This window comes from Protobothrops mucrosquamatus, unplaced genomic scaffold (genome assembly GCF_001527695.2).
Source record: "Protobothrops mucrosquamatus isolate PMUCROS unplaced genomic scaffold, P.Mucros_1.0 scaffold397, whole genome shotgun sequence".
NCBI classification, from domain to species: Eukaryota; Metazoa; Chordata; class Lepidosauria; order Squamata; family Viperidae; genus Protobothrops; species Protobothrops mucrosquamatus.
The window spans coordinates 320,718-331,906 of NW_015386728.1; the positions used below are offsets into that span (position 1 = coordinate 320,718).

General features: G+C 47.6%; 2 protein-coding genes across 2 annotated transcripts in view; one reads left to right on the forward strand and one right to left on the reverse strand.

Annotated features, from left to right (window-relative positions):
- Positions 1–3,507, forward strand: part of DVL1 (dishevelled segment polarity protein 1) — a 43,201-nt gene extending 39,694 nt beyond the window's left edge. Inside the window, exons 15-16 of the mRNA XM_029284160.1 lie at positions 666–872; positions 3,089–3,507. Coding sequence (XP_029139993.1) covers positions 666–872; positions 3,089–3,507 — 626 coding nt within the window. The remainder of the gene's footprint in view (positions 1–665; positions 873–3,088) is intronic.
- A 6,090-nt stretch (positions 3,508–9,597) lies between these two features.
- CPTP (ceramide-1-phosphate transfer protein) overlaps positions 9,598–11,189 on the reverse strand; it is a 4,240-nt gene continuing 2,648 nt past the window's right edge. Inside the window, exon 3 of the mRNA XM_015816063.1 lies at positions 9,598–10,376. Within this exon, the coding sequence (XP_015671549.1) occupies positions 9,854–10,376 (523 nt within the window). The 3' untranslated portion in view covers positions 9,598–9,853. The remainder of the gene's footprint in view (positions 10,377–11,189) is intronic.

An 11,189-nucleotide genomic window follows, 5' to 3' on the forward strand; every position in this document is an offset into this window, starting at 1 on the left:
TTCCCAAAAAGAAAGTAGCAAGCTGCTTCCTTAACATCTCCCAAGAGTCAAATTTGCCAACTTACAGATATTAGCCTTTCTACTGAAAAGACTATTTTCACTGAGCAAAGAGAGCCAGTTTGGTCTAGTGGTTAAACACCTGGTGGTAGAAGTCAGGAGACTGTGAGTTCTAGTCCCACTTTAGAGGCATCAAAGCCAATTGGGTGACTTTGGGCCAGTCCCTTTCTCTCAGCCCCACCCACCTCACAGGGTTGTTATCACGGGGAAACAGGAGAAGGAAAATTAGATACACTCGCCGCCTTGAGTTATTTATAAAAATAATAAAGTAATAAAGGGCGGGATTAAAAATGTTTTAAAAAATTAAAATTAAGTTTATCACCCTGAGTTTGGTGGATCAACTGAGATCAAAGATGCCACTTTGAAGACAGGGCAGGCAGGAGTGCACTTGATGGAGCCCTCTGCTTACCGAGCTGTTCTTCTCCTTCTTTGTCTCTCTCTCTCTCTCTCTCTCTCTCTTTCTCTCTCTCTCTCTCTCTCTCTCTCTCTCTCTCTCTCTCTCTCTCTCTCTCTCTCTCTCTCTCTCTCTCTCTCTCTCTCTCTCTCTCTCTCTCTCTCTCTCTCTCTCTCCCTCCCTCCCTCTCCCTCCCTCCCTCTCTCTCTTCCAGATATGGCTGCAATGAACCTCAACAACGGTTCCAGCGGGGCTTCTGACCAAGACACCCTGGGGCCCCTCCCGCACCCCTCCACCCCTTGGCCACTGGGGCAAGGTTATCCTTACCAGTATCCCCTCGCCCCTCCATGTTTCCCACCAGCCTACCAGGACCCCGGCTTCAGCTATGGCAGCGGAAGTGCGGGAAGCCAGCACAGTGAAGGTAGGCTCTCGGACGCCAGCTTCTGCCTTCCTGCTCCCCTGGCTCTTCCGCGTATTCCTTCCTCCCCTGCGCTCGCTTTGCCTGTCTCTTCTCACGGACCCTCGCGCCCATCTTGCACGCGGCCTGACTCCTAGCTACTGCCCTCAGGTAGGGGGACAAGGTTCGGCTGAGCTGCCTGCATGGATTCACACAGGTTCCTTAACCTGGTCAGGGAAAGGTCTAGCAGCTGCAACGTTTGCCGATAACGTGGCTTGTTGATCTTCAGGTGGGGCCTCCCAGGTCGCCTGTTTGATGCATTGGCGATTCACTCCATACTGTGCAAATGTAGAAAAGGGGTTTGGTTCAGCCAGCAAGTTTCGAAGGATGAGCGTTGTTCCCAACCACAACACTTGTTCTGAGTTCAGAACAATTCTGAACAATTCAGTGCTGGTTCTTGCAGAGCTCCCAGCTTGCCAGCAAAGTACAGGTGGTTCTCGACTTACAGCAGTTCAATTAGTGACCGTTCAAAGTTACAACAGCAACGAAAAAAGAGACATACGACTTACAACCTTCACGGCACCCCTCCCCCAGGGTCACCCGATCAAAATTCAAACGCCTGGCCACTGACTCATATTTATGATGGCTGCAGGGTCCCCGGGGTCATGTGATTCCACTTTTGCCACCTTCTGACAAGCAAGGTCAATGGCATTAACAAATGCCTCGCTTAGCAACAGACATTTTGGGCTCAATCGTGGTTGAAGGTCGAGGACTACCTGTACGTGGCTGCCTTATGAGTGTATTTGTGTCAAGAGGGCCCGAGTTGTCTCCAGTGGCTCTTCTGGCTGACATGTGTTGATGTTTTAAGTGTTGCTGCTATGACATTCCTCCCGGGTAAGGAACTTTGCTTTCGGTAACTGCTCTTTCCTTGTTTTATCCTGAGCAAGCCTTAGATTGAAGGATTCGTAAAGGATATGGTAAGCATATTTTTCCTCCCTTCCAAAGGTCATTTCCAGTCCATATAGATTCTCATGTCTTTTCTTTCTCCCCTCCTCTGGAATTTTGAACTTGTTCCTCCCCACTTCCTCATCTGCTCATCTAAGTCCTTTATTTAAAAAAAAAACACATCGAAACCTGCTTTGGGCACCTTGGACCCTGGCCTTACTGCTTGCAGAATTCCTGGAGAGGCAGAAGCCGATCTTGGTTGCAGCTAGAGTTGTCCGGAGTCATTAATCAACAGTTTTAAATCACACCTCAACCTTTTGTGGACAACACTTCAGCACCATGGAAAGTTCTGCGCCCAGAAAGAGGTGGTTTCTACAGAAGCCGCTCAGCAGAGCTAGCCTGTTGAGCAAACCAGGATTGCAAGCTAGCTTTCCTAGTTTGCTGCCATTGAGCATCTTCCCAGCGGAAGTTGACAAAAGGAAGGAAAGAAAGCAGGTAGCTGGAGACGGGGGAAAAGCCCTCTAGCTTTTCTGCTAGAAGGTCAACAGTCTGTTTTCTGCTGGGAAGGAGCTTAGGAATCCTATCACAACACCCCCAAAAAGCTAGTCTCCCCCTCATTCTCCGTCCCTGAGTCTCTGAGCATGGCATCGGAGGATAGGAACTCAAGGACTTTCTTTCATAACCCTAAGAGTTTATGCCGACCGGCCCGTAGCCCCAAAAGGCACTGACTTCCTTGAGACACGCCAAGCATACAGAAGCACAGGCCTGTTTTTCAAAAAAAACAAAGGGGACGAATTCTTCAGGAGAGACAACCTCGCCCACAAGCTTGTGAGAGCAGAGTGGCTATTGAAAAAGAACGGGATATTTTACTAGTGAGGGCCAAAAACAGCTGGAAGGTAGTCACAGTACAACATTTTGTTACCGGGTCCCCTCTGGAAATCTAAACTCCCCCAAACCTGGGATTTCGGAGCCCAGGGACTCCCTATTTGCACAGTTCTTTATCCCGACATTCAGTTTCCGGAGTGTCTCTTCTTTCCTGCTGACGCGGCCTGCTTTGTTTCATCCCCTCAAACGCAACGTCGCAATTCTGCGCCCGCTTTGCTTTGCTTTGCTTTGCGCATCTCCGCATGTTTCCGCATCCATCTTCATCCATCTTCCGCATTCATCCCACGGTCTCTGCTTCATCGCTCCCAGGACTTTTCCGTGGCTCCCAACCACCTTTTTTCTCCGGGGCCTAATCCAGCTTCGTCTCTTCCTCCTCCTCCTCCTCCTCCTTGTCGCCCCCCCCCTTCCAGGAAGCAAAAGTAGCGGCTCTAACCGAAGCAACAGCGAGAACAGCCGGCGGCGCGAGAAGGACCGCAAGTCAGCCGGCGGCGGCAGCAGCAGCGGGTCGGACCCAGCCACCTGGAGCGGGGGTGGGGGGAGCGTCCTGCGGCACGAGAGGCCCCCCAGCCAGCTTAGCCACCGCAGCCACGTCTCGGCCACCCTCAGCCAGAGAAGTCCTCGCAGCCACCACTCTTACGGCCCCCCGGGAGGGCTGCCTTCTCTGGGGAACTTTGCCAAGCTGGGAGGCAAAGTCTATGCCATCAGCGGGCCGCCCGGAGGGCCCCCCGTGCGAGAACTTGGCTCCGTCCCTCCTGAACTGACTGGGAGCCGCCAGTCCTTCCAGAAAGCCATGGGCAACCCGTGCGAATTCTTCGTGGACATCATGTGAAAAGAAGTGCCTTCCTAGAGAGTCCGCGCAGAGGGTTCCTGTTCTGTCGGCAGACTGGCCTGGGACCTTTTTTCTTTCTTTCTTTCTTTCAAAGCAACGGGGAAAGAGAGCGAAACACCCCCCCTCCTACTCCCCCTGCCCCCCCCCATCCCACCTTGNCCCCCCCCCCCCAGATATCTTAAATGAGCTTTGTTATGCGTGGCACCTTTTCTCAGTGCAATTTTACTGTGTTCTCCTTGACTTAACCAAGGGATCGTATTTTATATAATAGTTTAAAAAAAAAAAAAAGACAAAAGCAACACGGCAGTTCTCCAGTCCTGCATATTTTGCACCTTTAAAAAAAATATATTCTGGTTCCTTTCTTTCCAATCTGGGGGAAATAAAAACTTACAATGAGGAGGATTTGCTTTGATAAAGACAACACAACTAACCAGGGGCAATAAAGTTGGGTTTCATTTGTTGAACCCCATTGCAACAATGGGTGAATATCTCTCTGTGGGTCTGTTTCCTCCTTCGTTTGGGCTACTTTTCATTAAGGTTTTCTTTGCACCTGCTGAGCCTGGTTCCATACTGGCCTTTCCCTTAAGAAGGGAAAACCATTTTGTGAGAAACTCGATGGGTTAAATTTCTCCTCCAAAACAATGAACTTTTTGGTTGCCTATTTTACACCTTGAAAGAAAATTCTGGTGATTGTAAGGCTTCGGCAGGTATTCCAGCCAGTTATTGCCAATTGGTGTTCCATCCATCCCTCTCCTTGCTCCAGAAAGAGGGAGAATTGCTGCCTTTGTTGGTCATACACCCTAAATCTGGCATTGTGACTTGCCACTCTCTCTCTTATTCTGTTATTCTGTTATGTTTTGGCTGTTCTCCTAGCCAATGGTCAAGCTCTGCCTTGGAAAAACATCTCTCAGCGGTACTCTTGTTTCCAGAGAGGATTTGGCACCTGTGTTATGTGTTGGAAACAGCTGAAGCATTAACACAAACACACTCACTACCCAGATTTCCAAGCTGGGTGGCGAGAAAGTGCATGGTTTTGTTGACATGAGGAAAATTCTACCTATGTTGTGGTGCATTTCCCCCAATTTTACACTTAGATGCTTTGGTTTATCATGGCTATGTTTTCATCTGGATATTGTTTGCAGTTTCTTTATGCTACTGATTGCCCCCCCCCTGCTCTGAATTAAGAACATTTTATTGGGCTGGAGTGCATAGATCCTGGTTTCCTGAAAGGCCAATCAAAGTAGAAAGGAAAGAAGAGGGATGTGTGAGAAGGGGGAAGGAATTACATAGAGGGACAAAATTGTTCTCTATTTGTGTGACATTATCACCTGTATATTTTTTTCTCTTCAGGAGAAAACAGTGAAAAGGCAGAGAGGGAGAGAGAGAAAAAGTTCCAGAATGATTTGAGGAAAATAGAATGAGTCTTGTTACAGAATTTCAGATGCCAGTCAGCCATCTGTGCCCTTTCTCCAAGGGGCTCCATTCTGTGCCTCCCTCCCTCCAACTTTGACCATTGGATATGGGAGTGTGATGCAAATGCAACACAAGGCAGCTTTTGTCCTGTATGAACGTTGCAGTACCTTCCTACTGGTGTCCCCTTTCCCTGGATGCAGATGATGGGAATTATTGGGCACCAAACTGGCGAAGGCAGATCTTCAATCACACCTATATATCAAGGGCTGGCACTTGGGTCTCTGTGAATCTCCAAGCACTTTGTTTTTCCAGCTCTGGTAATCAAAGGAGATCCTTCAAGGTAGCAAGGGAATCTGTTCCCAACTGCTGATTCAAGTTGCTTTTTCACACATACCACACACACACAGTTTTTCTCTCTCTATAGTCCTCTATGGTAGTGGAGATGAAACAGGTTCCCTTGACTGGCTGTTGCTATTTTTTTAAACAATTCTGGCTGATACTTGGATTTTCACAGCTAATGGCAAACTGTAGCAAATGTTTCTCTTTGAAGAAATTGTATTGTGGTTTTCCACACGGCTGGTTTATCTTGCTGGCCAGCCTGAACCCACATAATCATGCAGAGAAGCTCGTCCTCATGAATTCATTGAAACGAGCATGTTTCAGCTTACTGAGTCAGAGACTCTTTTGAAAAGATGTGTTTACCCCTTTTAAATCTCTGACATATTCTCCTTTTCTGCTTCAGAGGGATCCCCAACTCCCAAAGGTTTTACCTAGCTGTGTTGGGATAAGCCAGCCATGTTTTGTGGGTGTGACCTTCCGTCAGCTTTCCCGTTCATCCTTCCTGTTGCCAACTAGTGAGCCTGTTTTGGGCCTGAAGAAAACATTGAAATTGGATATTTTGAGTTAGCTGCTTCTTCCCCTTTAAAGTTGCATTTTACTGGACAGTAAGGAATAATGTCAAAGGAACAGCTTAATTCTAATCAGGGATTAGAATGACACATAACAGAATTTATGTACAGTAGAGGGAAAAAATAGTAAATGAAATTAAAGGCAGGAAATGAAATCCCTGCCCACCGACTCTCTAAAAATCTTAGCATTGGGTTATACCCAAGATTGTGTTCTTGACGATGTGTGAATGGCCCACTCCCCTTATTTCCAACATCATCTTCCTTTTTCTGAATTTTGGGGAGGGCTTCTTGTAAATATTGTATGAAAAACTCCAGTTGTCTGTATAGTTAATATATAGCTACTTATGTGTAAATGCTATTTTAAACTCTAAAAAAAGCTTTTACTTTTATGTGACAAATGCACTTTCGTGATTTTTCTTCATTGGTGGTGGCAACATTTTATTCCGAGATATTATATATATATATTTCTGTTGTCTCTGTCTTTTATTGGTTTGTTCCAATGATCGGCATGCAATTTCTACCTGCTGTTTTCTCTGGTAAGACTGTCTTTATCTCTTCAAATCTCCACCCACTCTCAGGATTTAGCAGATGCTATGTGCACTTCAACTGGCTTAGTGTTTCAGAAATATTAGAATGGAATGGATCGGTACTCAAAGTGTCCATATACATCAACATACAGATATAACACAGGGCCGTAGAGCAGGGGTGTCCCACTTTGGTGACTTTTTTTAAAGATTTGTGGACTTGGTGGCTGAGGAATTGGCTGTCACTGAGAACAAAAGATTGCTGATGCACTTCTGAGTTGATTTGCCTTCACTGAGTCTTTAACTGGACCTAAAAAACCTGGATCTTTGCCTCTCGTAACTGGCTTGTATTGGCTTTGTTCTTACCTCCCACAGTTGTGAAGCTCTGGCAGAGTCTGGCTGGACAGCTTGGTAGTGCCAATTCTGAACGGGAACAGCCCACCCAAGAGGTAGTCTCCAGGCCTTCTAAACTGGGAAGACAAGCAGTTGTGTTGCAGGGCTACGGCACCATTGAAGGCAAGCCCGACCACTAACAAATATCATTTTCTTGTGCTGCATTGAGAAGCAGCTTTTGAGTGAGCAGCAATTCACAACTAGAAGCTAAACTAGAATGCTAAAAGGCAATTGTGAGTTGCAGGGAGGGACTGTCCAAAGAGAATTTGTTTCGCAAAATGTCACACCCCTCAAAGGCCGGGGGAGGAAGCTCTGACTGACCCACATGACGGTGCAGTGTTCTGCACTGAACTGCTTGGCAAACTGTGTTGCAGATTTCGTGTTTGAATACAAAGCCTGGAGGTGATCCCCAAAGGCAAAGGATACGGATTCTCCGCAGGTAAGACCTATCAGGGTCCCCCAAACTTTGTGACTTGGTACAGTAATCTATACTGTGATGTCAAGCATTCATCATATGATGAAACTCAACTGTCTGAAATGCTTGAATTATTTCCAAACTCATATTTTGCACCGCTGGAACACTCTGTTCGCCTTGTCCAAGTCCCTCCATCTCCTCCAGCCTCACAACACGAGGCTTGTCCAGACCTATGCTCAGATGTACTGCTTGGAATGGGATGGTGGGCCGGTCTGCTCATATTCTAAAAGGCTAGGAGGGTCATGGGATGTGGGGTGAAGATGAAGAGAAGGACCTTCCTGTCCCTAATTTGTTTCCTGCCATCTTCCAGCTGTCAGAACGTCAGAAAAAGAATGCCTCTGCTTCAAGCTGCAGTAGAGAGGTTTATTTCAGACTGAGCAATGCAAGCAGTAAGGACCAGAGTTGTTGCAGAATACATCCAGGCTCTAGGGGCAACCTCTTGAGGGCACCCCCAAACAAAGCACTTGTAATTTAAACAGACTTGGAGGTAGAAAATAGAAAAATATACCTTAAATACATCGATACCAAGAAAGAAATAACAACAGGGAATCCTCCCAATGGACTGTGACAAAAAAATATCCCATTTTGAAAACACACACATAAACAAACATAGTCGGATTGTCTTAATATCAGAGGTACAGCCAATTACAGTGTTTTGTAATGTTAAGTCTTGGTGTGAAAGAGGCAGGGTCCTCCCCCCCACTTCCCTTTGAAAAAACAAATTGCAGGCAGAGATTCAAACCGTAATCTGGAGGGGAAGGGCTGCTCCAATTGTTAGGGGCGAGTCTAAGCTCAAGACTCACTTTTACAACAGCGGCAAGAGTCTTAAGATCTAAAAGTGGTGCGGTTGCAAATGAAGGAATGCTGGCTTTAAATACTGCCCCGGCTTTAAAAGGAGTGAGTGTGTGTGATTTCCTTCAAAGCAGAAGTGTAGCTTATCGGTTTGTGCCCTAGCCGCCTCCTCAATTATGCTAGCTGTCTAAAGTTGCAAGTATTAACAGTAAGTTCTGAGATTGGTTACCAGATCTATAAGGAAATGAAATGTTCAAGTCACCGGTGGTTTCCTGTTTTGTTTTCTTTTTGGCTCACGACACAGAAAGTCTGTCTTTTCGTCTCTCGGCGTAGCCGTGCGCTGCTTAAACGGCACGTTTTTTTGGCGTGCAGAACAGAGCACGCCCAATAGTTCAGCTGTCAAGGAAAGGGGTGAAGCCCTAGAGGAGTTGATTGTCTTGTCTGGTTGAAGCCTCTTTCAGGACCAAGCCAATGGCCTTGCGTAGGAGGCTGTGAAAGTGCAGCCCTAAAGACTTAAGTGCACTGCCAAGGCAGAGGGACAAAGGTTAGGGGAGAACCTTAGTTGTGTGAAGAAGTGTCAGGAGACCACGAGAAACGAAAGATGATAATGAAAGCAGAAAAGGCATTTCCGATGTACATGTCGGTGGTAACCAATGGATTGTCTTAATGGCTAATTTTTTCTTCCTGTCCCAAAGATTGCATGCTTTCCAGCTGCTGAGCGAGGATGCAACCGTCAAGTAACCAGCACATGGGATAACCACCAGGATCCCTTTCCACACCTCCAAATCTATCCTTGACAAAAGAGTCATACACTGAAGGGAGAGATTGGCTAAGCTTCCAGCCTTAAGAGAGATTGTTCACAGGGCTTTTTTGGGGGCACCTTCTACCTCTGGGAGATTTTGGCAGGAGGATCAGCAGTGAGATTCTGTGGGGCATTTCTCAAGCACGCTTCTGTTCTTCAAACTGCTTTCAGGATGGCCTTCCAGGTGCCGAACTACAACTCCCAGCATCCTTTGCATCGCTGAGATGGGAGAAGGGTGCCAAGAGAGAAGGCTCAGAACTCCTGAGAGGGCTCTTTTGGCCCAGTGATCACAGATGTCTCTTGATCAAAGGCATCCGTGTTTCCCCAGCTCTCTGACTATTAGCTGGATGCAAATCTTTATCAAAGGCACCGCATCTCCTGGGGCGGAATGCTTGGTTGTGGGCGGGAGGAATGGCTCAGGCAAGGTGAATTGTTCAGGTCACCTGTCTCCTTCCACCTAAGGAAATCCTCTCCCCCCCCCTCCCTATTTTCACCTGCACTTAAAACCCTTTTCATGCGTAATTGGGTTGGGATAAAGCAGCACTTTCATGAAGCAATCCCTGGCATTGATCGATCGGTTGACAGACCAGAAAGGAAAATCTTGCCACGGTTCCAAGTTGTCCCTCATGCTGGAAAGGAATTGGCTGTAATGGTGGGCTGCAGGAGGAGGCAAAGAAAAGGAAAGAAAAAAGAGAAAGAAAAAAAGGAAAGAAAGAAAGAAAGAAAGAAGGAAGGAAGGAAGGAAGGAAGGAAGGAAGGAAGGAAGGAAGGAAGGAAGGAAGGAAGATCAGGGACTGGATGCATTTCTGGATCAAAGCTTTCGGAAGGAGGAAAAGGGGCAGAAGGAGAGCTTTCTGATTGGGGAAACGGCATAAAGGCTTTTTTTTATCTTCAGGGCCAGAAACCCAAACAGGGATGGCTTGAAGGCCTTGGAGCTTTCCAAGAAGAAACCCGGTTGAGCAGAGCAGGAGATTATTTCGACGAGGCCTGGGCTGCAGCTGTAGGAAGAGCTGCCGCTCTTGGGCCGGCCCCTGTCCCCTCAGGGCAGGTCGAGGAGCTTGTGCTCTGCGTAGAGGTTTTCCGTGATATCGTAGACCCTGCTGATGCTGGGCAGAGCCTCGCCCAGCATCTCAATGGCCTCCTCGGTGGTGCCCACTTCCATGTTCTCCAGGAAGGCGTCCCGGGTGGGCAAGGCGTAGAAGGCCATGGTGGCTGCCTTGCGGACGATCCAGGGGTGATAGTTAGCCAGGGAAGCATTGTAGGAATCTGTGCACAGCGTTGACGTCTTGGAACGTGGGCCGCTAGTCCTCAGGCCCTCCAGAAACAGGTGCAGCCAGTGCAGGGCCCGGTGGAGGCGAAGGATAGTTCGGCAGCCTGAGGCAGGGTAAGCGCCGGGCTCCCTCAGGTCCACCAGCCCGTTGGCCAGCTCGTACTTCACCATGGCTTGGAGGGTGATGTAGTCCTCCTGTTGCTCGCTGCTGCGGAAGTTCTCCATGATCTGGATTTTGGTCACCGCGTCTTTGGAAATGAAGGAGAAGATCGGCCCCATCGTGTTTAGAAACCTCCACGGAGAGAAAAAAAAACAAATGTTGTCAGGATAAAGTAATGGGAATTGACTCCCCCTTCCAGATTTTGTCAACACCTACTGGACATAGCGGTGTAGTGGGTAGAATGCAGTATTGCAGGCTAACTCTGCCCACAGCCTGGAATTTGATCCCGACGGGGCTCAAGGTTGAGTCAGTCCTTCCGAGGTTGGTAAAATGAGGACCCAGATACAGAATGATAGGTACAGATACAGAATAACAGAGTTGGAAGGGACCTTCCAATCCAACTGCCTGCTCAAGCAGAAGACCCTGTATACCACTTTGTTGGGGGGGGGGCTCTATGCAAATAATGCCTACATTGTAAACCGCCCAGAGAGTGCTGAAAAGCGCTATGGGGTGGCATGTAAGCCTAAAATGCTATTGCTATTGGCTGGGCTGGTGGGAATTGGGGGGGGGGCAGGGTCTCCGAGCCCACCAAATGTTTCTTCTGTCTACACAGGAAAGAGACATTGAATGCAATAAAATCTCAACACACTAACTAGAGTTGGAAAGGTTTTTTCTGTTATTTATGTCTTTTATGTAATTGCATCAATTATCCAGGCAGCTTTGGAAACAAGTGAACATCTTGTTTAAGGAAAAACTTCCTGACAGTGAGGACAATCAACCAGTGGAACAGCTTGCCACCAGAAATGGTGGGCGCTCCATCAGTAGAAGTTTTTTAAAAAGAGACTGGACAATCCCCTGTTCTGAGATGGTGTAGGTCCTCCTGCTTGAGCAGGGGGCTGGACTAGAAGACCTCCAAGGTCCCTTCCAGCTCCATTCCCTATTCTA